The sequence below is a fragment of the Megascapheus bottae genome, chromosome 4 (assembly GCF_031878675.1).
Source record: "Megascapheus bottae isolate mThoBot1 chromosome 4, mThoBot2.hap1, whole genome shotgun sequence".
Taxonomy (NCBI): Eukaryota; Metazoa; Chordata; class Mammalia; order Rodentia; family Geomyidae; genus Megascapheus; species Megascapheus bottae.
Genome location: NC_143512.1, coordinates 58556484 through 58584385, shown reverse-complemented (window position 1 = coordinate 58584385; position 27902 = coordinate 58556484). Strand labels below are relative to the sequence as shown.

Sequence of the window (27902 nt, the reverse complement as noted above, 5' to 3'; positions counted from 1 at the left end):
TTCCTAACAAATGGGGCAATGTCATTCTTTCTGATAGCAGCATAGAATTCCATTGTGTACAAATACCACATCTTGTTGATCCACTCATCAACTGAGGGACATCTGGGTTGGTTCCATATCTTTGCTATGGTAAATAGTGCTGCAATGAACATTGTTGTGCTGGTGGATTTAGTATGTCCTTGTTTCTGGATGATTGGGTAAATGCCTAGTAGTGGAATTGCTGGGTCATAGGGGAGTTCTATGTTTAGTCTTTTGAGGAACTGCCATACTGCTTTTCATAGTGGTTGAACGAGTTTGCACTCCCACCAGCAGTGTAGTAGTGATCCCCCCTGGCCACATCTGAGGGGGATTATTTTCTTGAGATCCTTGTGCATACTGGATATTAAGCATTTGTCTGATGTATTACTGGTAAATATCTTTTCCCAGTTGATTGGCTGTCTCTCTACTTTTGTGGCTATGTTTTTATCTGTGCAGAAACTTTATTTTTAGGTAGTCCCATTTATTGAGTCTCTCTCCAATCTGTTGTGACCCTGAGATTCTGTTCAAAATTTTTTTGCCTGTGCCTATGCGTTCCAGTGTCTCTCCAACTCTATTGTGTAGCAGTTTCAAGGTTTCCAGTCTGATATTGAGGTCTTTGATCCATTTTGAGTTAATGCTTGTACATGGTGAAAGGCTAGGGTTGAGGATTTTTTTTTACAACAGCATAAATTAGCCCACATTGAAACATGTCATTCATCAAAAGGAGATCTTGCGTTAGATGTTTGTAATTTCCTTTCCAGCATATTGATCTGTCAACTCTGCCTCTGAATTGAAGAAAACAGGCGTCACTCAAAATTAGAAAACCAGCAATAGGAATGACAGGGAAGAGAGAAAGTACTAGAAGAGGATTTCTGAGGAGAAGGGAGCATAATGTAGACATGAGATCCTGGACTCATCTCTAGTCCCAAAGCCTGGGGTGTCTTTGAATGAAACCCAGGATATTTAAGCTGACAGCAAAGTTGTAGCAATTGTCAGTTGAGTACCTCTTATTGTAATTTTCTTAATCTTTTTTTAAAATTGCAAGTATTATTACTTGGTCTTGTAAATTTTTTTTAATCTTATAAAACTCCAGATGCCATTCTTTTCTTATTTAGTCTTTAAATTCTCCTAAGCCACTATGTCTTCTATATAAATTTATAGCAACCTTGGATACAGTCTTGCAAAAGCTTTAGTCTTGCCAAGATTTCTTCCTGACTACTGAGTTTGCATATTTCTTGGCTCATTCACAAATATCTCTCCCACATTGGGCAAAAGCACACACTGAGTGAGCATGCAGAGATAGACATGGCAAGCTGTTGAGTTTTATATGTCACAGAAGGGTTTATGTTTCTTCACAAAATAATCTCAAAATGTAACTGCCTAGTGGCTGAAAGCAGAAAGAACTAAATGGAAATGGAGGTTTATTTCTCATGGATCTGTAGAAGACTGTGTGCGTGTGTGTGTGTTCTTTACAGCTGATTAGGATAAGTAGCATACTCAAATATATATTTTTAAACCAGTAGATCACATCTAATTTGAATCAGGGCATACTGCAACATATAACCGGATCACATAGTATAATGAGTAAACTTACATTTTATGGTGAAAGGAATGTACCAGAAATGGTCAAATTATATGTACTCAAATGATGTGTGCGTGTGGTGTGTGTGTGTAGTACCAGTGGACCTTGAACTCGGGGGCCTTGTGCTCTTGCTTGGCTTTGCATTCAAGGATAGCACTCTATGAACCCCGGTCTTTGTGCATGCTAGGCAAGCACTCTTAACCACTAGGCCAAAATCCCAGTCCCTCCCCCCCATTTTTTGACCGGTCCTGGGGCTTGAACTCAAAGACGAGTGCTGTCTATGAGCTTCTTTTGCTTAAGGCTTGCATTCTACCAGTTGAGTCACACTGCCACTTCTGGCTTTTGTCTTGTTTTGTTTTGTTTATTTTATGTAGTACTGAGAAATCAAACCTAGGGCTTTGTGCATGTTAGGCAAGCACTCAGCCACCAAGCCACCTTCCCAGCCTCTGGTCTTTTCCTGGTTAAGTCTAATGTAAGTCTCACAAGCTTTCCTGCCTAAGCTAGCTTTGATCGGAATCCTCAGATCTCAGCCTTCTGAGTAGTTGGGATTATAGGTGTGATCCAGAAGTACCTGGCAGTGTAAGTGACTTCTAATGACCATGTTTTTTGTTCAGTCCATTAAAAATAGGACAATGGCCAGGTACTTTCCTTTCCCGGCAAGAAAGTCTATGAGATTCCTATCTCCAAATAACCAACAAAAAACTGGAAGAAGGGCTGTGGCTCAAGTGGTAGAGTGCCAACCTTGACTGAAAAAGCCAAGAAAAAATACAAGGCCCTGGGTTTAAGATCCTGGGCCAACAACAGCAACAACAAAAAACCACACACACACACACACACACACACACACACACACACACACACACACACACACACACACACACAGAGGCAGGCACAAGGAAAATACATCACAAAGAATATCGTCCTAAAATATGTGTTTTTTGGGGTAGAAATAGTTCATGAACATGTTCTTCAACAAGCCACATATGAAATTTATTTTTTTTAGAATTTGAGAACATTTTAATTCTAAAGAGCCTTCATAAATAAAAAGCCCCCAAATTTCCAAATGTCCATTATAAATGGAATGAATTATGAGCCTCACCACAACTCATGAAAGAAAACCAAAAAAAAAAATAAAAGGAAAAGTTAAGAGAAAAAGACATAACCATTTTCTTTCATAAGGATAAAATACTGCTTCCATAAATAACTCAATATCATTTAATGTTATTAATAGGTAAGCAGAAAGTAATTGTCCACATTTGCCTGATAAACTATACTGGGAAATTAAATGCCAGCTACACTGTTTAGGAATGGCTTGCTAAAACATTGAAAAAGTGAAAGACTTCATCCTTGTCATAGACTGCCACTTTGGTGGAACATTCTGTGCACATAACTGGATGATAGATTTCTTCCTCCTCTGTCTCCACCTGTTCTGCAGGATCTTCACAGTTAGACTTCATCTTCTTATAGCCCCGCCTTTTCTTCCTGTTCTCAGGAGTTTTATACCTTAGAATATCCTCTTTGTTGATAGTACAATTCATCACAAACATGGCTCTATATTGAGTTTTGTAGGATTTATGCCTTTGACAATGAAGGCACAGAGTGGTCATGCAAGCAGAGCAATTCAAGACAGCATCACTGTTTGGAACTGGCTGATGTTGCTGGTGTGCCCTCTGTAGTCCAAAACCATGGGAACCTCTTCTCTGTGCATCAATCCATGCTTGGTCTCCATTATCTTTTTCAGGATCATATAGTAATTCATCATTTGTTGGAATCCTGTGCCATTTCTTCTTTTTTTTCTTGGTCACCTGTGCTGCTTTGTCTTCATCCTCGGAATTAGAATCAAAATATATATCATCACAATACTTTGCAGGTGCTGTTCCAATTTTTCATTTCCTGAGGAAGATCCAGTTCCTAGAGAAGATAGCTTATCCTCCATTGTTTTTTTTTTGCCAGTCCTGGGCTTGAGCTCAGGGCCTGAGCACTGTCCTTGGACTTTCTCAAGGCTAGAGCTTTACCACTTGAGCCTCAGCACCACTTCCAGCTTTTTCTATATATGTGGTACCAAGGAATCGAACCCGGGTCTTCGTGCTTGCTAGGCAAGCACTTTAACAACTAGGCCAAGTTCCTGGCCCATCCTCCATTGTTTTTATGGTGGAATTTAATTCAGCTTCCATTTCTTTTTCATACTCATCTTCACTAGATGATTCATTTTCTCCAGTAATACATTCTCTGATAAGTTTGCGTTTTTGGTCGGGAATTCCATGGAAAAGCACATCCACTTCATCTTCAGAGCTGCTCAAAGCTGGCTCTGTTGCTAGGCTCTTCGAGCGCGAAGGGATGGTAGTCATCCTGAAGGCGGTTTATGGCTGCCTTCAGCGGCCCGCACTGCCACAGACCATCAGCGTCCAAGTACTTCTACTGAAGCCACATATGAAATTTTTAAAAAATAAAATTAACCTAATTTCAAGAAATGTAATCTTCAAAGATTAAGGAGTTCACCTGGGATTAAAAATCTCATCAGGTGTCAGAAAGGGATATTTACAAACAGTTCTTTCTAGACCCTGCATTTTGGAGGGATAAAATTGCATAAGATCATTGTTACATCGCTGTTTTCAACTTAAAAACTTGTCAACTTCAATTTCATGTGATCCTTTTGCAGTGCGCTAAATTATTTTTGAGTCATTATGAACCCAATACTATCTTCAGGACAGAGCTACAATTCAAGTTACATTCATGCATCCAACGTTTGACTTGATTGTGCATTTACTATTCATGAGATCTTGGGCTACTAAAAGTTATTCAGATATAGAAGCAGTTCCCTTGAGCGGGCTGCTGCATCTGGACAAACTGTAATCACGCTTTGTACTCTCGCAGTGGAAAGCATGAAATTACTGGCATTATATAAAAAGGGCATCACAACGGAAATGGGTTTGCATATACAAAGTGTCATTTGTCAATTCTCTCAAGTGTGGTATAAAAACAACACAAAATGCAACTATTTCCAGATATGCACCTGCAGAATCCAGTTATAGTGCAAACCTTTGGGGTCTTTGCCTCCTTTAAGTTCCATATTAATGCTCTACCATAGTGAAGAAGAGCACTTACAGTCTTTATCCTATGCTTTTAAAAAATGGAAATTAATAGTGGTACATGTTGGAAAGAAACTTTTAGCCAAAAGAAAAAAGTGCTTTTAAAAAATCACTTAGGAGCTGGGCGTGGTGGCTCACACCTGTAATCTTAGCTGCTCAGGTTGCTGAGATCTGAGGATCGTGGTTCAAAGCCAGCCTGGGCAGTAAAGTCTGTGAGACTCTTTTCTCCAATTAATCTCCAGAGAACTGAAAGTGGCACCGTGGCTCAAGCTGTAGAGCAATAGCCTTGAACTGAATGGCTCAGGGCCAACATCTAGGCCCAGAGTTCAAGCCCCATGACAGGACACGATAGTGCATGTGTCTAGTCCCAGAACCTTGGAGTCAGATGCAGAAGGATTTCAAAGTCAAGATCAAGATAGGTGTGACATCTCTCAAAAAATGCTAGTAAAAGCTACGCTTGTATGGTTGGGCACTTTTTTTTTCTTTTTTAGTGGTCATGGGGCTTGAACTCAGGGCCTGGGCTCTATCCCCGAGCCTCTTTGTGGTCAAGACTAGCACTCTTTATCACTTGAGCCACATTACCACTTCCAGCTTTTGAGTGGTTCATTGTAGATAAGAGTTGCATGGAAACTTTTCTGCTGAGGCAGCATGGAGCTGTGATCCTCAGCTCTGAGCCCTCTGAGCTACCAGTGCCTGGCTGGGTTATTTTTCTGTTTCACATATCATGTTTTATTATCTTTCTAGTTAGAAGTTAAGTGCATGTTTTTGGAAAGCAATTTTTAATACAGTTTTATATATACAGCATTTAAAAATTTTATTGTGTAATATAGATGTACTCTTTTACTTTCTTTTTTACTGTACTCCCATTTCCCTCAATCATTTCACGTCCCATGATTTTTGGTAACTGTTCAGTGAAGTGAGTATTGGGGACATTTTTTCCAGGGGATTATATTATCGCATGAACATCACTACCGCTGAATAATTTCTATTGTCATATGGCATGCTATGTTTTATTTAAACAGTACTTTATTATTAGATATTCACTTGACTTCTTTCCACTGTCTGCTTTTATATGTATTGATCCAGGTAAAAGTTTGCTTATACTGCATGCATTCATTTTTATTTTCTTAGAATTAACTCCTGAAATGGCTCTTGTCAACAGTTTTTCACCCTCAAGAAATTCCTCTCCAATGCCCTTTGTCATTGATTCAGTTCATGCCAAATTATGGATATTTGATCTATTGTATTTATGATTCACTTGGATCATTGTTTAGAGTCATTACTCTGTAATTATGGAGTAGGACAGCATGTTTTGAATTGCCCATGAGCCACAAATAGATTTTGCTTTTTTTTTTTTTTTTTTTGGCTTAAGCTCAGGGCCTGAGCACTGGACTGTCCTTGGACTTTCTCAAGGCTAGAGCTCTACTACTTGAGCCTCAGCACTACTTCTGGCTTTTTTCTATGTATGTAGTACCGAGGAATCGAACCCAGGTCTTCGTGCATGCTAGGCAAGCACTCAACCACTAGGCCAAACTCTAAGCCCCGATTTTGCTTTTTTAAAAGATGATAAAAAGAAACAAGAAAAAACAAACAACAACAAGAAAAAACAAAGCAAAGAAGAATCTGTGGCAGAGAGTATAGGTTGCTTGAAAATTATAAAAAATTTAGTTTCTTAAAGAACTTGCATTCTCAATTGGAAGTATAGAAGAAATGACTCATTTGTGTGGTTCCTATTCTTGTCATACCTCTGTATGGATTCATATTATATTTACAGTCATTTTTGCAGTTTTATGAAGAATACAGATGTAACTGTGGTTTTAAAAAGCTAATTCTTTTGTCAATAATTCTAATCAATTTTTCTTTTTTCATATGTTTTTTTATTGTAATTAATAGAAGGGTTACATTATATTCACCAGATAGAAGGTGCATTACTTCACAAGCATTGATACCCTTTCTCATGTCTTGGTCCCCATTTCCCTCCCCCCACCCCCATCCTTCATCTTGTTTTCCCCCTTCCCTATCTTATTTCAAATAACCAAATAATCATATATACAATATATGAAATAACAAGGTAAAATACTGTAACAATATGAGATAACCAAGGGACAGCAAAAGAGATGAGAGATAATATAGTACATTAAGGACAATAATCACTCATTTAATCGATTTTTCTTTGGAACATTTCAAATATTAATATAAAAAATTTGAAAATAAGGTTTCACAAAAATAAAAAGTGCTTAATGTTTTGACATATTTTGTAAATAAAAAGAAATTTAGAATCTAAGCTATTAAATTATATTCTATTATGTTGTTTTGAATACCCTTGTTTGGTCACATATATCAAAAAAGAAAATGAACTCCTAGATGGTTTTACTCATTTTTATATAATTAGATTATTTAAATTCAATTCATTTATTCATTAAAGTTTTCCACTTGGAACAGAACAGACAAGTTATACTTTTATTATTTATATACTTGATGCACATACTTTAGGGTTTTTTTTTTGTTTTGTTTTGTTTTTTTTTGGTTATGAGAGTTGAACTCTGGGCCTGGGCATTGTCCCTGAGCTTTTCAGCTCAAGGCTACCATACCCTTTGAACCACAGCACCACTTCCAATTTTCTAATGTTTAATTGGAGGTAAGAGTCTCATGGGCTTTGTATTGCCAGGACAGGCTTTGAACCTTGATCCACGGATCTCAGCCTCCTGAGTAGATAGGATTATAGGCACCCCATAATGTACACACATTTTTATTGAATACTTTGTGTCTAAAAGGATGCTATTCATAGATTTGAACTTGGCTGGAATCCAACACCTGTCTTCCCTGCTGATTTCTTCCATTTGGAAACATTTTTCACTTCCACATTGCCAGTATTTTCATTTGCAAAGTGGAATGATATTATTTACTTCACAAGGCCGTGAGAAGGCTCTGTTAAAATTATTTATGAATATTTAACCTGGTTTCCAATAAAAATGGAAGTGTCTTGAATATTGCAGCAATTTAATGATTATGTAAGTAACTTAAACCATTTGTATCCATGGCCAAAAGCTTTCACAGAGCAAAAAATTAGTAAGTTACTTTATTACTCTGGGCCCTTAATATGTATGTACACATATATAGGTGTAAGTGCATATATAATCTGTGTGTGTGTTGTGTGTAAGTGAGGGAGAAATTGAACCCAAATGACTTCTTGCAGAGTAACTATGCCATGTATATTTTAGAAGAATCAGTAATATTTGCCATTATGAAAGTTCATTTTAGTCACTTCTCTTGTTTTATCCCTTAACATATATATTATTTGTAACTTCAAAATTTTAGAGAAATATCCAAAGGAGAATCATGTATGTGAAGAATATTTAAATTCTTGTTGAAATTACAAAATAGTTTAATTCATCGTGCCAACTGATCTGCACTAAAGTTTGTCTTATAATGCCTTTCTTGAGGAACGCACTGTGATTCCTCATTTTCAATGTGAGATGTCAGAATTTTAGAACTCCCTAGCTGGATAACACAGTATTATTTAATTGTTTGAGTCCCTGAATCAATTTCTGAACCTCCAACATGGAAGAAAGATTCCCAGACACTTTAGCATATCCGTCCCACTTCTTCTTCAAGTCAACACCTTTCTTGTCCATATAAGTAGCTCCTTGCCCTCAGAGGAACAGTCACATGAGGACTCATTGTGCCAGACAAGTGGAAACATTAAAAGCTCTGAACTAAGCAACGCTTGAGTTTAAATATGTAGATGCACATTCATAAAGACAGAAATAGGTCCTTGTAGTATAAATAGGTCACTGAAAATGACAGTCTACTAGACTTCGTTAATTCATGTCCATCCACTGTTAGTTCTAATCCATCCTTGGAAGTCAGGGATCAGTCAAAATGTGACTGAAATTTTAATGGAAATTCAATCACCATATTCTGTCTCTAAAGAAAAATGAAAAAAAAGCACCCAATGTTCACGTCTACTTTCAGGGAATATGGAGCCATCGATGATGTAGACATTGATCTGCATATTGATGTCAGCTTTCTTGATGTAAGTACGAATTTCTGTAACATACTGGTATATTTTAGTACATTTTTATTCTAGAAAGAAACTTATTTTTTAATGTTCTTAAGATGGTGTCCATTACTTACTAAGTGATTTATGAAGACTGCTCAATGATATTGAGGTGATAAATGTTTTTCTTTTGCATTTGATTCTTTTAATATATGCTAAGGTTTATGGACTCACAGCATTTCATTGTATGCCTCAGTTTTGTAATTTCCATTTTTATTTTTGACCCATTGAAGCAGAAATTGAAAATACTTTAGCAGTGAATGTTAAGGTAATTTCTAGTCCTCACAATTCGTGCCATCTTTAGCTTAAGTTTCAGAAAGGTTTTTGGTGGTTGGTGGTGTTGTTATTGTTTTTGGTTGTTCTTCCATTTTGTGTTGTGAAATGTGGCTAACTCCGCTTTTATATGCAGGAGGAGATTGCTGTGGCTTGGGAAGTGATACGAACAGAACCTATAATTGTCCGACTGCACTGTTCACTTACACAGTACTTAAATGGTCCAGGTTAGTTCCATTCCTCTGTTTTTTTCCTGACTATTAATTAGCTGTATATTGTAAGCAAAAAGAGTGTGTTTTGTAATTCTGAATACAAAGTCTTGTTACTTGATACCTACTCTGATTGCATCTTGATAATAGGGCTTTATCCTAAGAAAGATATCTTAAGCTTCTTAGTTTAACTTAAGGGGATAGAAACATACGTTTAGTTGCATGAATTTTCAGACAGTGCCATGTTTCTGTAAAAAAAAAAAAAAAAGCATCACCTAGTGAAAGCTAAAGGAGTACTTGAATAGAGTGGAAGTTCAGTAGATATTGTTAGTGCTGTCCTTATAGACATTTTCATTTTCTGATCAATCTACCTGTGATTACCAGTAAATCCAGCCTACCGGCAGAACCTTACTTCTTGCTGTTCTGGCCTTAGTGGAACACCTCTTACGTAGAATCTCCATTGGCTTAGCCTTTTCAGTGACGTAGGGAGAGAGGCTGCTGGTATTGAAATGCCTCTCTATGTTGGAGGTTCAGTGTGTTATAAAAATGACTAGTAGACCTCTGTGTCATCATGGCCCACAATTGGCTTCAGTCACTAGATTGATTCACTTACATGTGAATTCTTTATGCTCTGAGCTTCCTATATGAAGATTGAAAAGCAGCTGTTGTAAGAGGCAGGAACAGGCAACTCCAGAGAAAGGGCATATTGGATTTCCCATTGTTTTTAGTCCATCTAAGCAGTTGAACAGTCCATTTAGAATCAAGGCACAGGGGCATAAAAAGCCTTTCTCAAGCCATGGCTGTCTTTAGTCAGTCATGTGCTGCTCTGGTATCTGCATATTTGTTCATGGAGACTATCAAGGAACACACACACACACACACACACACAGAGGTTTTCTATAGGACAATTTCTAATTTTCTAAATCAGTCTTCTATTTGGGGGTAATATATTATTTATCAGTTAAATAACTCTTATTACAAATAGCATGTACTAAATGGATGTGTTTTAATGCCAAATGTTAAATATTTTTATAGTGATTTTTAAAAATACATAAAAATGCAATGACCAAAAGGATGACTCATAATCTCTCCCTATTGAGAAAAGTACTTTGGTGTTTTATTGATACATGCATCCTGAGTCTCAAGTAAATATGCATCTTACTTGGTGTCTCATGAGTATCCTCCGTAATTTAAATACTCAACAAAGCAATGAATGATGCTTGTCCAGTATTCTGATCTGTAGGCATACGGATTTTGCTGTTTCTCTCTATATTTTATTTTACATGCCTAACCTTTATTTTAGTGACTGGTGTTTGTTAGGAGGAAAATGCTGTCAGGCGTGAACTTCATTTTAGTAAGATTTAGAGAAAGGAGTAAAATTGAGTCTATACTCAGCCAAATTCTAGTTATGTGAGATAAAAATGTGCTTTAATACCGCCTCTACTTATTTTTACATAATCTTGAATTTTAGATTTTCCTTCACAATACAATTATGATTTTTTTTCTTATGTGCATGGCTTTATAAACATTTTAACAATCAGTAAAATTTACATTTAGATAGATGTTCTGTTGTTTAATATTACCTCTTTGTTATCAAAACCTACCCACTATGTTTTAAATCATTTGACTGTTGTGTATTTTTGTATATTTATCATGTATAAACTAAGAAAGCTGGACCATTATGTTTTTTTAATATCTGATGATGACTTTATTTTATGAATGAGACTAATTTGACCAAATAAAATTTGTGAGAGAAGACAAAAATGTTGGAGCATCTTTTGCTAACTTTGGTATGAAGTCATTTCTAAATTTGCTTATTTGTAAAGAAATTTGTTTTGCATTTATGTGTATTTATGTTTTAGTGTGTCTTGCCTATTTCCCTGGTATAATTTTTTATGTATTTATTTTTTCATGGTATGTGTGGGTCTTATTTTGCCTTAAGAAAGCTTTATGGTAGTTATTTCTTATACCATTTTTACTTGCTAGTCCTCGTGTATATAGGATGGATATTTTGTTTTCTATATTGTTCCTCATTTGTTTTTATATTTTTCTTCATACCAGATACCTACCTCATCAGTTGTTTTCTGGTCTTGGATTTTACTTTTCCAAATGAAATTTTCCCATAATTTGGCCTTGAATTTCATATCTTGCTTGTATCTAAATTTTCCACAGTCTTCTCATCACCCAGTATACCTTCTTGATCATCAATGACTTCTACATCAAATGATGTGGTGTCATTTGCATCATTTTTATTGCATTTGCATCTTATTGCATCATTTGATCAGTGTTATTTGTAACCACTTTGTAACTATCAATCAACAGCTGTCCAAGATTTATCATTGAACAGATGGAGTTTTGCTCTCAGATCAAGCAGAAGTTGTCATGCTTTATTTTGAAGCTGTTCCTGTGTATATGTGTTTCCCATTAAGAAAAGGAAAGAAAATTTCCCTACCTTAGAGAAAATGAATCTGGGAACTGTTCAATGCCACACCCAGAATCCCTGAACCCCTACTGCTGTGTTCCTGTCTCTCAGCCCTACACACCTTGTAGCTATGTCTTACATACCTTCAGCACATTATCCTCAGACATGTCAGAGGCTGGTCTGCCATTTGAAGAGTAACTGTTTCAGTGTGACTCTGAGTATAGAGTACAATCACCTTCCTGCATTGCCTCAAGGCTAGACACACTTGTCAAGGTGTATTTTATGCTTTCTTAACCATAGGATAACACTGAAGCTGGGACTTCATCTGAATTTGTACTCTTTCTGGGCTTTTCATCTTTTTCTCTCTGTATATTCCCATATGCCTCTATTGATTTCTCTTTTGAGCAATTCTTTAGCAAATGATTTGCTGCTGCATCTTCATTTAAAGCCTGCCTCCAATTGAACAGGACCTAAACTGGGTGGATCAGGGTTCAAGAAATATGGGCTCCACCCCTTCACCCCCTTTCCTCTCTCTGTACAGCCAGTCCCCAAAGACACAGCTCTGGTGTCATACCTTTCTCTTCTTTTATAGAGTAGGGAGTTTTGAACCAGTCATTTAGACCCCACTGTCTTCTGGTTCAGTCTGCCTCATTTGTAGCAAATGCTAGAAGTTTCTTCCATGGAATGGTATTCCCCCCAGTTCCAGTCTTTTTTTTCAGTTTTGTCATATTTCCATATTACACTGATGCAGTTGGGTCATTCCACATTATTTACTCATACTCTTGTCTTATTAGTAAATTGCAATAAAGTTTTTTCCTTGTTGAAAATTTGAAGAATAAACTACTATTCAAGTTGAGAAATGATGCATAAACATAGGAGAAAATGATAAAGGAACATACAATGTATTCTTCCAGAAAAATAGGTTTTATCTTAGTTCATAAATCTGATTATTGTAGGCAAATGAAGAGGTGGGAAAATATTTCTTGTGTTTTGAATCTTTGGAAATGTTAGCAGTTATAGTAAAAAGAACTTGCAAAAAAATGTGTGACTAATGCAAGATTTAGACTGACCTACTTAACAGTTTCTTTAGAAAGCATTTTATTCCTGTGTTTTGGAAAAGTGTGAATTACATTGATTTGAAATACAATATTTGGCCAGGGCTAACTTGACAGCAACTTGTGAGAACAGGTTGGCAAAGAACAGGACAGAAAGGCAAAGAATTTTCCGGGATGTTGCTGACTTACCTGTAATCCTAGCTACTTGGAAACTGAGGTTTGAGGATCAAGGTTCAAAGCCAGCCTGAACAGGATGGCCCATGAGACTCTTTTCTCCAGTTACCTATCCAAAAAACCAGAAATGGAGCTGTGGCTCCACTAGAGTTCTAGTGGTAGAACTCTAGCCTTGAGTATAAAAGTTCAAAGACAGTGCCCAAGCCTTTGGGCTTTAGTTCAGGTCCTAGGATCATCACCAAAAACAACGCAAGAAAATAAACGAAAACCCTGGAGAAATGCTTGCCCTAGACCAGTTTCAAATTGAAGTTAAGGTTTATTGTTATTGGATCAGGAAAACTAGACTTTAAACAAAGACATTATTTGTTATGATTCTTGTGTATATCCCAGAATTATTGCTTTTGAGTCCAATTTCTGATGTAATAGATAGCTTGTTTTCCATTTGAAACTTACTAAGTAACAGAAAAGCCATATTTATTTAGATCTTCTTATTGGAATCTCTACATTTACATTTAGCACGTTAGGATAATTTCCACATATATATCAAGCAGCACTTACTTATCAACCAAAATTAACATGAGAGACAAGGATATGGTTAACTTACATTTTTTTTTTTTTTTTGCCAGTCTTTGGGGCTTAAACTCAGGGCCAGAACACTGTCCTTGGACTTTTTTCCTCAAGGCTTGTGCTCTGCCACTTAATCCACAGCACCACTTCTGGCTTTTCTATGTATGTGGTACCTGGGTCTTCGTGCATGCTAAGCAAACACTCTACCAGTAGGCCCAAATTCCGGCCCCTTACTTTTGTTTTTTAACTATGAAAAATATATTTGTATTACATCCTGTCAAGTTCCTATTCACTTTCTTGACATACAAAATAATCCCTGTGGGGGAATATGTTTGTATTTGGTGTAAATTTTGAAATAGGTTTAAAAACAGCACGCAATTCTAAAGAAGTAATACTTGTTTTTTACTGTCAGAAACACTTGTTTTATGTGTCATTCACAGTTCTGTATTTTTTTCCTCTTTCATTTGGCAAAGATCATTAGTTTTAGGTAGGCTTATTCCTGGGTACTTGTCTGCGTAATCAGACTTTTATTCTCCATTTTATTGTCCAGTTTGTTATTTCTGGTTTTGGAGATGTTATTAATTTTTAAAAATATTAATAAAATTAGTTTGAAATCTTTCTAGATTAAAAAAAAATCACCAAGGTAGTGAAGCTCCCTTATACATTGCACATACTATTTCCCTGATTATTTGTACATTATATTCATACAATGAATACATCAGTTGTAATTAATTTTAACAATAATATGGATTTTTTTAATTTTTTTTATTGTAATTAGTAAAAGGGTTACATGATATTTGCCAGATAGAAGGTGCATTAATTCACATACATTGATACCCTTTCATATGTCTTGGTACCCGTTTCCCTCCCCACCCCCACCCCCCACCCGTCTTGGTTTTCCCCCCTTCCCTATCAAATTTCAAATATCCAAATACAAATAAATTCAATATTTCAGATAACAAAGTGAGATACTATACCAATTTGAGATAACCAAGGGACAGCAAAGGAGATGAGAGACAACACAGTACATTAAGGACAACAATCATTCATTATATGGCTTTTGTTTCACTATCCTGGAGGTCCTTTCAATTAGCTTCACATTATATGTCCTTATGTATCAAGATTTTGCTCTATTGCAAATCTCTGCTAGTAGAGCCCAAGGTTTCTACTGATTATGACGAATGAGGGAAACCATTGAGCCTAAGTTCCTTTGAGTCTGGCTTACTTCACTTAATATGATTTTTTCTAAGTCTTTCCATTTCCTAACAAATGGGGCGATGTCATTCTTTCTGACAGCAGCATAGAATTTCATTGTGTACAAATACCACAACTTGTTGATCCACTTATCAACTGAGGGACATCTAAGTTGGTTCCATATCTTTGCTATGGTGAATAGTGCTGCAATGAACATTGTTGTGCTAGTGGGTTTAGTATGTCCTTGTTTCTGGGTGGTTGGGTAAATACCAAGTAGTGGAATTGCTGGGTCATAGGGGAGTTCTATGTTTAGCCTTTTGAGGCACTGCCACACTGCTTTCCATAGTGGTTGAATGAGTTTGCACTCCCACCAACAGTGTAGTAGTGATCCCTCCTGGCCACATCCCCTCCAGCATCTGTTGTCATTCGTTTTCCTGATCCTGGCCATTCTAACTGGAGTGAGGTGGAATCTTAGAGTTGTTTTGATTTGCATTTCTTTTATGACCAGAGATGTTGAGCATTTCTTCATGTGTCTATAGGCCATTTTTGTTTCTTCTTCAGAGAAGACTCTCTTTAAGTCTTTGGCCCATTTTTTAATGGGATGGTTGTTACTTTGGAGGTTAGTTTTGGAGTGATTCAATTTTTTGAGTTGTTGATATATTTTAGATATGAGGCCTTTGTCCGTTGTTTGGTTGGTGAAGATCTTCTCCCACTCTGTAGGCTTCCTGATTAGTTTACTAGCTATGTCCTTTGCCATACAAAAGCTCTGCAGTTTAATGCAGTCCCACTTATCCAGCCTTTCTCTGATTTGTTGTGATTCTTGGTCTTTATTAAGAAAGTTTCGACCTGTGCCAAGGAGGCCTAGTGTATCTCCTATTCCTTCTTGTAGAGTTTTCAGTGTGTCAGCTTTTACCTCCAGGTCTTTGATCCATTTGGAGTTAATTCTAGTGCAAGGTGACAAAGAAGGATCCAGCTTTAGTTTTCTGCAGGTGCTTAACCAGTTCTGCCAGCACAACTTGTTGAAGAGGCTGTCTTTCTTCCATTCTATTTTTTTGGCTCCCTTGTCAAAGATTAGGTGGCCATAGGTCTGTGGTTTAATATCTGGGTCCTCAGTTCTATTCCATTGGTCTTCAGGCCTGTTCCTGTGCCAGTACCAAGCTGTTTTGAGAATTATAGCTCTGTAATAGAGTCTAAAGTTTGGAATTGAAATTCCTCCAGCGCTGTTCTTTCTGCTAAGAAGTGTTTTTGCTATACGGGGTCTTTTATTATTCCATATGAAATTTTGGATTGCCTCTTCTATTTCTTTAAAGAATGACATTGGGATGTTGATGGGTATTGCATTGAATTTGTAGCTAGCTCTTGGCAAGATTGTCATTTTCACAATGTTGATTCTTCCAATCCAGGAGCATGGGAGGTTTTTCCATTTCCTTAGTTCTGCTTTAATTTCCTTTTTTAGGGTTTTAAAGTTTTCATCAAAAAGGTCCTTTACATTCTTAGTTAAGCTAATTCCTAGGTACTTTATTTTCTTTGAGGCTATTGTGAAAGGAGTTTCTTTCCTGATTATTGCCTCGTTCCTCTCACTGTTGGCATAAAGGAAGGCAGTTGATTTTTGAGGGTTGATTTTATAGCCTGCTACTCTTCCAAAGCTTTGAATCAGCTCAAGGAGCTTGGGAGTAGAGTCTATAGGATTCTTTAAATACAGAATCATGTCATCTGCAAAGAGGGATAGTTTTATTTCCTCTTTCCCTACTTGGATCCCCTTTTTGCTTGCTTCTTGCCTTATTGCACTGGCTAGGAATTCTAATACTATGTTAAAGAGGAGTGGAGAGAGTGGGCATCCTTGTCTCGTTCCTGATTTTAGAGGGAATGGCTTTAGATTTTCACCATTAAGTGTAATACTAGCAGTAGGTTTCTCATACACAGCCTTTATTACATTGAGGAATGTTCCATGGATTCCTAGTTTCTCCAGAGCTTTTAACATAAAGGGGTGTTGGATCTTGTCAAATGCCTTTTCCGTGTCTATTGAGACAGTCAGGTGATTTTTGTCCTTGCTCCTGTTGATGTGTTGAATTATATTGATTGATTTGCGTATGTTGAACCAGCTTTGCCTCCCTGTGATGAATCCAGTTTGATCATAGTGTATAATTTTTTGATGAGTTGTTGTAGACGGTTGGCCAGTATTTTGTTGAGAAGTTTTGCATCGATGTTCATCAAAGATAATAGGCAATAATATGGATTTTATCACTGAGTTTTTGTGAGTTCTTTCAGTGCATTTTAAGATTTTCGGGTCACTTAGCATTTGTTTTTTACTACTTTGAGTTAGTTAATGTGTGTAATTTGTATTTTCCTTAAAAATACTATTTTGATAAAATATTGGCACTTATTTTCTAGTTATACACACCATGGCACATTTTGAGCTTTGAGTTATTAATTTATATTCTGTATAATGGTTTGTGTCTGCTGTTTCTTTTTCCTTCTCTATGTATTTTTGAACATCTTTTATTGAACATTTTTAGTTCATCTAGAGTATTTTGGATTTTTCTACCTTGCCCCAAAGTTAGCCAAGTTCCATTAGTATCCTCTGCCTGTTCTTAGTCATTTCTGCCTATGAAAAGATCATATACCTTCTATAATTCTAAAACACAATGTGCTTTCATATTATCTTTAAAAGAAAAATAGTTCCACTGAACTTCTAAGATGTTAGAATGTTTTATTCACTTTAAAATTCCAGTAATCCTGGGTTTGGGACAAGTAGGATTAAACAATTCTAAAGAAAGAAATTGATTATTTGATGATTGCAACGCCAGATTGCCTTGAGCAGTAGCCAACACAGACCTCATTTTGGTCTATAACGTGGAATGTGAGTAACCTGGAAATGTCCTATTTAGCAAGATAGTATTTGCTGGCTTTCTATTGTCTCAGCCTTCACTGTGACTGCAACTGTCTGAGTTCCTACAAGGTCATTTTATTGTTATTATTCTTTCCTTCTTTCTTTCTTTTGTATGTTACTTTCCCTTTCTTTTTACCTACATTCCAGAAATTCTGCCTTCCTTTGCAGTACTGTCCACAGAATATTTAATCAGATAAGTAACTTCTTCATCTCTTCAAATCTGTTCCACTTACAGTCTTCCTCATACCAGAAACTAGTAAATATCTTTTCTGAGTGCTTTAAGTCTCTGGATTTTCCCTTGACTACTCCTTGCAACTGAAATCCAGTCTCACAGTCACTCGCTGTCTGAGAATATAGGTAGTCAGAATATTCACCCACTCATCCTAATCTCTATATCTCTTGCCTCAAGGAGTACATGCTTAACTGATTTAACAATTTGACTCTTTGCCGTTTGCCCAAGAGATTTCCCCTCTCCCACAGCTTTGGTCCTTCTCCACTCTAGTCTTCTAATGGGGTACAAAGTTCTTTCTTCTCCCTGTACTTGCCTGCAGAGATTTCAGCTTTCTTGTGATGTGTCTCTTCCCTCTGCACTGCAGAGCAAGGGTCTTCCCCTCCCCCTCTCAATTTTTTTCACTCTCTTTATGAATGTTTATTCTTGGCAGTTCTAGTTACTGGCTAGTGAATGACAATTGATGAGCAACTCGAGTAGTTAACAATTCTAAGAAATATTAATGGTTTAAGGAAATATATGTATATATATATATACATCCATATATATGTATATACACATGTACCTAGTAGAAATATGACCCAGTGAGAAGCTTGTACAGAGGAGTCTGAATCCCCTACTTTTTATCCTCAACATCTCCTGTGTTTTGTTCTGACAATACTATGTGTATAGAAGTACACCTCTATCTACTTTAAAAATTATTCTTGAGCTGCCCTCTATATGGCTCTCTGCCTTTTGCTTACTTTGAGGGTTCATCTTTATTATTTTTCTGTATTGTCCCTATACAGAAATTTATAACTAGTGTGTAATGATTAGTGGTGATAAATTGCGTGTGTGTGTGCATGCACGCACACACACACACACACACACACACACATACTTTAAGTAGCAATGTGTAGAATTGTGTGCCCCGTATTTTAAGTGTGAATATACACATACACAAACCTACTTCAATCTTATTCCTTGCTGATGGTGGAGTTTTTTTTTTTTTTTTTTTTTTTTTGCCAGTCTTGGGCTTTAGCTCAGGGCCTGAGCATTGTCCTTGGACTTTCTCAAGGCTAGAGCTCTACCACTTGAGCCTCAGCACCACTTCCAGCTTTTTTCTATACATGTGGTACCAAGGAATTGAACCCGGGTCTTCGTGCATGCTACGCAAGCACTCTACCACTAGGGCAAACTCCCGGCCTAATGATGGAGTTTTTTTTTTGTTGTTTGTTTTTTTGCCAGCCCTGGGCTTGGGCTCAGGGCCTGAGCACTGTCCCTGGATTTTTCTCAAGGCTAGGGCTCTATCACTTGAGCCACAGCACCACTTCTGGCTTTTTGCTACGTATGTGGTACCGAGGAATCAAACCCGGGTCTTCATGCATGCTAAGCAAGCACTCTACTACTAGGCCAAACTCCTGGCCCTTGATGATGGAGTTTTAACATCAGTGCTTAACAGCGGCTTTGTTTCCTTTGCAGTGCCCACTGTTGATGTCTTTCAGATTTCTACAAAAGAGAGATTTGGATTGGGGCATCAGCTAAAAAAGTAAGTTTGCTGAAGAATAATGACACATAACGTAATTCTCATTCTATTTATTTAATAAATTATTTATTTATTGTGTAGGCATTGAGACTTGAACTCTGGTCCCTGAGCCTTTTTATCCAAGGCTAGTGTTCTACTACTTGCCACAGCTCCATGTCTAGCATATTTTGTGTGTGTGTGTGTGTGTGTGTGTGTGTGTGTGTGTGTGTGTGTGTGTGTGTAGTTAATTGGAGAAAAGCATTTCACATATTTCCCTGCATTGCTGGCTTTGAACTCTTATTCTCAGATCTCAGCCTCTTGAGTAGCATGAGCCACAGGCACCTGGCTTCCTTTCACTTTTATTCAATAAAAACTTTTAGAAATGAACATTTCATGACAGGAAAGTACCCTAAAACTGAGAGCTGCTGCCATAAGTTAAATTATAGAATTTCCTTTCTTTCCTCCTTGTATCAGTGCCCACTATTTTCTAACCCTGATTTTCCCTAGCATTCAGCATCTTGCCTCCTCCTGGGATGGCAGATTGTGCAGGCCTAGGGTCTGTCTCTAAGATGACCAATCTGTGTGGACATAGGGTCTATCCCTAATGTGTTCAACAGAGGGAGAAAGGGGGAAGATGGGTGTTGTCTTGATTTCTTCTCCAGGATGTCACCTGGGCTGACTAGTCCTTCAGCTCCAGCTTCCTGCTCTGCTCCAGGCTGCAGCCTTTCAGGCTCCATCACCAGGTTCTGGCTATTTGTAGCCTCAAGGTTATAGCTGCTGGGCCTGGGCTATTACATCATTCCTGTTTCTCATACTTACATGTTTCAAACATTCCTTTTGATCATAAACTTGTAAATTTTCATTTACATATTGACTAACACAGTGCCTTAGTTGATTTTATTTTATAGATGGGATTGGTTCTTCAAAAATCTAGTATATACAGATTTAATTTGATACATTCTTTATCATGTTACTCGTACCTATGCTGTTCCTTCAATACAGTCATGAGGATTCTGACACACTCTCATTGTTTGTAAATGTGAAATAGAAAACATAGTAGATTTTAAGTATCTGGAAAAAGTGAATAAAGCTCCTGAAAAAGGGGAAAAACACTGAGAGAACTGAATACAAAAGCAAAGAAAGGAATTGTGTCTGAATAGAGAAATACCTTGGCAAATTCCATACATAAGAGCTGCCTTTCACCTTTCCTGATAAGTAAATAAGGACTAGGGTGAGTAAAGGCCCAGAGTGTTGTTTCCCAGTGGCTCATGTTTTAATATGAATCCCAATGGAGCACTCGTTTCATTTTCCTAAAGGAAGCTATGGTGCTGTGACCATGGTACCCTTTGATGACTGCCTTCCACAGCAAAGGGACTGCAGCTTTCCCCCACACATCTAGAGTGCTGCAGTCATTGTTGAAGAGGGGGTGAGATGACACAGGTTGCACTGAGAGAAGTTTTATCTTGTTTACTTGTTCAATAATTTATTTATTTTTCTACTCTTTTGGAATGAGCACAGGGCGTCTTCCCTCAGGTGCTCTCATCACTTGAACCACTCTTCTGTTCCTCTGGGAATGAGGTAGCCACTGCCTGGCTCCTTCCTCCAATTCTCCTCCCCACAGCCCCTTGTATAGGTGGGATCATGCACATGTATCATCACGTGACTTCATATTTGAGATTATAGTCCCATTAACTGTTTGTTAAGACTGTCCTCTTTGGACTGTGGTCCTGCCAAGCTCCTTCTCCTGAATAGCCTAGCTGTGAGTGCAGCTACATCAGATTCCAGATTTTTAAGAAGTTAACAGGGAGCCAGGCGTGGTGGCTACATGGGTAATCCTAGCTACTCAGGAGGCTGAGATCTGAGGATCGAGGTTCAAAGCCAGCCTGGGCATGAAAGTCTGTGAGACTTATCTCCAATTAACCACTAGAATACTGGAAGTGGTGCTATGGTTCTAGGGGTAGGGCAGTAGCCTTGAGCTGAAGAACTCAGGCATAGCGCCCAGGCCCAGAGTTCAAGCCCCATGACCCACCCAAAACAAATACAAGACTTTAACAGGTAATGTCACATGTATTTATCATGTACAGTAATATATTTATTATATATAAATATATATGATGTGTGTGTGTTTGTGTTTTCTGTGGAATGGTTAAAATGGTGTTCATCTGGTTGTAATCTGGTGCTCACCCATCAGTCTAGCCTGTCATCAGTCTGGCCTATCTGCCTCTGCCCATGCTCTCCTCATTCCTGAGCGACTACTATTCTGCTCTCACCTTTGGTGAGGTCAGCTCTTGTAGATTCTGTCTCTGAGGGAAGTCCTGTAGTACTTGTCCTCTTGTGTCTGTCTGATTTCACTCTGGATTCCTAGTTCTTTCAGTGCGGTAGGGAGGGAGTGGATTTCACACTATGATTGAGTCATTTCTTGTCTATGTAAAGGCATTGCTGTGAACATGGAAGGCAGAGGTCTCTTCAGTTGACTGCTTTACATTATTTGGGTAGATACGAGTCCTGGGATTGCTGAATCATAACATTGTTAAGTTTTTAATTTCATGAGGAACCCCACACTGTTTTCCATTATGGATGCAATAACTTATATTGCCATCAACAGTGCATGAGGGTTCCCTTTTCTCCATACCCCCAGCAGCAGTTACAACCATAAGAAACTTAGGAAGTTATTTTCCCAGAGACATCAGGAAGAAGGTCCATCTAGAATTAGAAGGTAAAGTTGTTGGCTTTACTGCACATTTAATACTTCATTATAAAATTTTATGCCTACTTAAGTAGCAGCTTTAAGGGAAAGCTCCTGGACCAACAATTGGAAGCTTTGATTCTCTAGTAGCCATCATTGTTTTTTTTGTTCAAAAAAACATGCTGTCACAACCCAGAGCTCATTCTACAGCTCTTTTCCAGGATACATCTATGAAGCAATGTCATTGACATAATGAATAAAGCAAATTCCTGCTTTGTAAGAATAACTAAAATAATTTAATAATAGCCTAATTTTTTAAAAGCACATGACAGGTGAATGGGCTGTGGTGAGGATAGGATTTGTTGATTACTTATTTTTTACATGTGCTACATTTGTATCTTGCTTTCTTTTTCATGAAGAAAAATACAGAAGTGAGGGGCGAGGGAAATGGGGACCAAGACATGAGAAAGGGTATCAATGTTTGTGAAGCAATGCACCTTCTATCTGATGAATATAACCCTTCTCTTAATTACAATAAAATATATATGGGAAAGAAAAAAATACAGAGGTGAAACATCAAGTGAAAGGAAATTGTCTTTACTTAAAATAATTCAGAATATTTTTGTCATGTAAGCAAAAATAACTGATCCTGAAGTTGCCCTGATAATTGTTTTGTTCACCTATAAACTCCTTTCTGTCAGTTGAATAAATACTAATACTAATTAATTTTAATACTTAGTCATTTTGGACTCTATGAGAGTCACAATAAAGCCCTGGTAATTTGCTAAATGACATATAAAAAATCTTGTACTTTTCTAAATTAACAGTCCCATTATTCACACATACATCCCCAACCTTATAAACATTGAAATATTCATTTAAATGACCTTGGAACTGTGATAACAAAACTGCCTTTGGATTGACAGAATTATGCAGACATTTGTTACACAGCAGTGGAAACAGAGCAAGGAAAAGTCCAGCTGCCTGCACAATAAGAAGCTGTCAGAGAAGAAAGTGAAGTCTCCCCTGCATTTGTTTTCCACCTTGCGCAGGTTGGTAACCAACAACCTCATCACTGTCATACTAAATGCTAAACACACTGCTATTCAGGTTAAAGCACTCGGTAGTCCTGCATCTGTTTCTTTTCTTTATGACTTCAACGAGAGCACTAAGTAGCATGTAACCTAGCAACAAGCACAGATGCTCACTTCAGTGTTCAGTGGTTTTATCCCTCTGGCATTGGCTTATTTACTAACATTACATGCTTTATTTTCATGTTCCTTATAACAAGTTGAGCACAGGGCTGTGATTTTAGGAAGGAGAAAAAGATCTTAGACTCCCTTGCTTTTCAGTATTTAGGTCCTCTTTCCCTTGGCATCTACGTTGGTTCTGGTCTTACGTAAAAGGCATTAGTTTAATTAAGTAGGAAGTTGAACACCGCACACACAGCTGGTTAGAGCATGGCCTCTGGACCCCAGTCTCTTCCTCTCATGCTTTGCCTTCTGTGAATTCTTGTTTCCTTTCCAAGGTCGCCAAGTTATCCTCCCCCAGGCTGTGGCAAAAGCAAATCCAAACTGAAATCTGAGCAAGATGGAATCTCCAAAACACATAAGCTGCTTCGAAGGACTTGCTCCAGCACTGTCAAGGCGGAGGACATGTGCCCTGGGAAGTCACACAGGACTTTTGGTCGCTCCCTTTCCAGCGACCCAAGGGCTGAGCAGGCCATGACAACTATTAAATCGCACAAACTCTTGAACCGTTCTTGCCCCACGGCTGTTAAGCAAGAGGACTGTCTGACCCTGAAGCCACATAAATTATTGACTCGACCTTGCTCTGGAGACCCTCGATGCGAGCACAGTGCCAATTTGAAGCCCCACAAACTGTTAAGCAGGTCTTACTCCAGTAATCTCAGAGTGGAAGAGTTGTATGGGCTGAAAAATCACAAGCTGCTCAGCAAGTCTTACTCGAGTGCTCCCAAGTCATCCAAAGCTGAGCTCTTCAAGGAACCAAATGCAGAGGGCAGGAGGCTCTCTCTTACCTCAGGGCTAATTGGTATCTTAACACCATCTTCATCCTCATCTTCCCAGCCTGCTGTGCGTAAATATTTCCATTTTGAGTTCTTAAGAGTTAGCTGAGGGGCCGTGGAATTTTTTTTTAACCATCTAAGACCTGGTGTGTGATTTTAAATTTACAGATATTCTTTTTTTCTTCTTTTGTATGTTAGACATCCATAAATGACACTGAAATGTTAGTTTTGATTCACACATACAAAAATTTATGGAATTATTGATTTGAGGTCCAATCCAAATTCCTCAGGTAGAAATAAATGAGGCTGAGCCAGTTGTATCCACAAAGACATTCTTTTCATGGAAGCCTAAAGTTTTCATGTTTTGTAAACTAAGTTTATCTATTCTGCAAGTAAAGGATCTATGTCTTATGCCTGCATTAAGAATGACCTCCCTTCATTTATGTGTAAGGACTTTATCCATGAATGTTGCTACATTTCCACTTGTGTCTCAGAGCCTTAAGCTGTTCTTAGGATCTAGTTTACATCGAAGCTGTTTTCTTTGTACTTGGGGTCAGGTGATGGCTGTAGTGATAAATGTTTGGCATTTATTCAGAAATGGACAGTCTTACACAAAATTTACTTTCAGCATGATTGGTACTATAGCCAGAAAGAAGAAAACGATAGGCAAAGGAAAATATGCCCAATATTCTATAAAGATTATTTTCATATTTTCAATAGTTGATAAATATTTGCTGTTTTTTAAATATGTATGCATATTGTTTGGGGGGGAAGTCTCTTTAGCTCTGTTAGTATGGATACACCTAGCCATAGTTTATGTTGCTAAAATTCAGATAACTGTAGAAAAAAATAACAGAATGATATCCTCAGATAAAGGATTTAAATTATATTGTAAGTTATATTGTAAAATTTTGCTTGTTTCATGGAAATTTGAGTATGCAAATAATTTTGTATGAGCTTCCTAAAATCCCATTTCAATTCAATGATAAGCTTTTTTTTTTTTTTTTTTTTGCCAGTCCTGGGCTTGAGCTCAGGGCCTTAGCACTATCCTTGGACTTTCTCAAGGCTAGAAGCTCTACCACTTGAGCCTCAGCACCATTTCTGGCTTTTTTCTATGTATGTGGTACTGAGGAATTGAACCTGGGTCTTCGTGCATGCTAGGCAAGCACTCTACCACTAGACCAAACGCCCAGCCCCTCAACGATAAGCTTTAAGGATACAGGGACCTTACTTCCGTAAGGTCCAGCAATTTGAAGTACACCATGATGCAATAATTGTAGAAAGCTCATGGCAAATATTCTGAAAAAAAGAATAAAAAAAAGGTTTTATTGTCCTTCAAGCCACGGCTAAACTCACCATACAGCTATGTGCTCTGTCCTTTTCACTAGTTGTCTAATATTTCCTGGGAAGGAAAATTTTAGCTGAGGATAAGGTGAGATTGGATTCTTTGAGAAAGAAGTAGGACCATTCTTTCGGTAGGTTTTTGTTTTGTTTTGTTGTTTGTGCCAGTCCCGGGGCTTGAACTCAGGGCCTGAGCACTGTCCTTGGGCTTTCTCAAGGTAAGAGCTCTGCCATTTGAGCCACAGCACCACATTTTCTGTGTATGTGGTACTGACGAATTGAGCCCTGGTCTTCGTGCATGATAGGCAAGCACTCTACCAGTAGGTTAAACTACTGGCCCCATTTTCTCATGAATGCTAGAGGAAATAAATTTGGGGATCATGTTAAAATGTAAGTTGATGATGTTCATTAGATTAGAAATAACAATATGGGTAGTGGTTTCCTATTTAATAGAATTGGTAAAGAAATCCTGAGACTGTGGTGCGATGAATGAGCATTTCCTGTGATCTTAGAGAGATCAAACTCTATATACTCTTAGAATCTACAGGCTTTAATTTCTATGTTTCCTCAAATTAAAAAAATTACTTTGTTTTTTTCACTTTGCTTTTTTTATTTGTTTGTTTTAATAGCCAAATGGTGCAAAATGCATTCCAATACGAGACCGAGGCTTCCTGGTGCAGGTAGGGGCCATGCCCACTCTATCCCCTGTGGAAATACTTAATTCTTACTGGGCTTTCAAGCCACCTTTGAACTTGGATGAATTATTTCTTTGTGTTGTTTTGTTCAGACCATAGAGTTTGCTGAACAGCGGATCCCTGTATTGAATGAATACTGTGTGGTTTGTGATGAGCCACATGTATTTCAAAATGGCCCCATGCTTAGGGTAAGTTCTTTTCGGTAGAATCAAAATATAAATGAAAAGTTCAAATGTAAAATAAGCAAGTAAGTAAATGTAATTAAAAGTAACTACTTCAATAGGAAAATTAGCATACTAAATAGTATAATTTGGAGAAAGGAACTGTTGATACTTCAGAAGGACTCTGTGAGAGAGAAGTAATTTGATGTGTTAAAGAGGTTTGTTTAATGTCTTATGTATAAATTATATTCTGTGTTTCGTTTATATCTGTAGATATATTAAACATCACAAATAATGGAATTTTAAGCAATACCTTTTAGAAGGTTAAGCATCCAGAATATTTTCTACTGTGTTTATTCAAATAAAATTTCAGACATATGGGGTTGGGGATTTAGTTGAGTGGAAGAGACCTTGTCTGGCAAGTGCAAGTTCCTGAGTTCAATCCTCAGCTCTGGGGGGGGAAAAAATTCAGACATATAAGGAAGGGAATATAGGTTCCATATCTTTCCCTCATTCACTATCAATTACTAATCTAATTTCTCTTTTGACATTTGAGATGAATGGAATCATATACTTAGTTTGTACCATATCGCCTTAAGTTCTGTCTTCTTTCATTCAGTGTAATGTCTTATTTTACTCTAGCATTTGTCAGTACTTCATTCCTTTTTTTTTGGTCACTACAAGACTTGAAGTCAGGGATCTGGACACTGTTTCTGAGCTTCTTTTGCTCAAGGTTATCACTTTATCCTCTTGAGCCACAGAACCACTTTGGGCTGAGGAATTGAACCCAGGTCTTCACGTTTGTTAGGCAAGCACTCTACCACTGAGCAACATCTCCAGCCCATTACTTCATTTCTTTTTGTGGCTGAGTAGTCCAGTTTGTAAACATGCTACTTCAATTTTCCATCTCCAGTGGGCAGATTTGCTGGTACATATATACCCATCTGAGGAACAGTCATACTGCTTTCCATAACGCCCATACCATTTTACATCCCACCAGTGACATGTGACATCTACTTGCTCCATATCTGCACTACTTGTTATTCTTCCCTCTTTTCTAAAAATATCATAGTCTGGGTTTTTGAGGCAGTATTCCACTGTGATTTTTTTTTCCTTTTCTTTTTTCCTTTCTTTTTATTTTTGTGCCAATCCTGGGCCTTGAACTCAGGGCTTGTGCACTATCCCTGAGCTTTTTTTGCTCAAGGCTAGTACTCTACCACTGGAGACACAGCTCCACTTCTGGCTTTTTGGTGGTTATTTGGAAATAAGAGGCTCACAGACATCCCTACACAGGCCATCTTCAAAGCATAGTCATTATATCTCAGCCTCCTGCATAGCTAGGATTACAGGTATGAGCTACTGGTGCCAGACCACTAAATTCCTCTTAAGTTAATTTTTATAGATAAGTTATATGAGGTTCCATAACCTAAGTTATGCTTCTGTATGGCTGAGTTATCCCACTACTACTTGTTAAAAAAGACTGTTCTTCTCTTATTGAATAGCTAGGACAACCTTGTTGAAAATTATTTTACTGTAAAAACTTTATTCTCAATTGTCACTTCTGCTTCCACTGATCTCTATGTGTGTTTTCATGTCAGGTCTATTCTGAGTTCCTGTAGTGTATGGTAAGATAGAAATCAGGAAGCTTGTATTTCCTTTCCTGACTTTTCACAAGGTTATATTAACTGTACCTGTGGCCCCTTATTTTGCTGGGGAAATCTATGTCG

At 37.6% G+C, this 27902-nt stretch overlaps 1 protein-coding gene and 1 pseudogene across 1 annotated transcript in view; one reads left to right on the top strand and one right to left on the bottom strand.

Annotated features, from left to right (window-relative positions):
- The window catches only part of Parp8 (poly(ADP-ribose) polymerase family member 8), a 176011-nt gene that overhangs the window by 106443 nt on the left and 41666 nt on the right, over positions 1–27902 (top strand). The window contains exons 9-15 of the mRNA XM_090331960.1: positions 8665–8725; positions 9159–9249; positions 19224–19290; positions 22879–23004; positions 23481–24045; positions 25949–25999; positions 26107–26202. Coding sequence (XP_090188086.1) covers positions 8665–8725; positions 9159–9249; positions 19224–19290; positions 22879–23004; positions 23481–24045; positions 25949–25999; positions 26107–26202 — 1057 coding nt within the window. The remainder of the gene's footprint in view (positions 1–8664; positions 8726–9158; positions 9250–19223; positions 19291–22878; positions 23005–23480; positions 24046–25948; positions 26000–26106; positions 26203–27902) is intronic.
- Positions 2590–3536, bottom strand: LOC150064516 (E2F-associated phosphoprotein pseudogene; annotated as a pseudogene).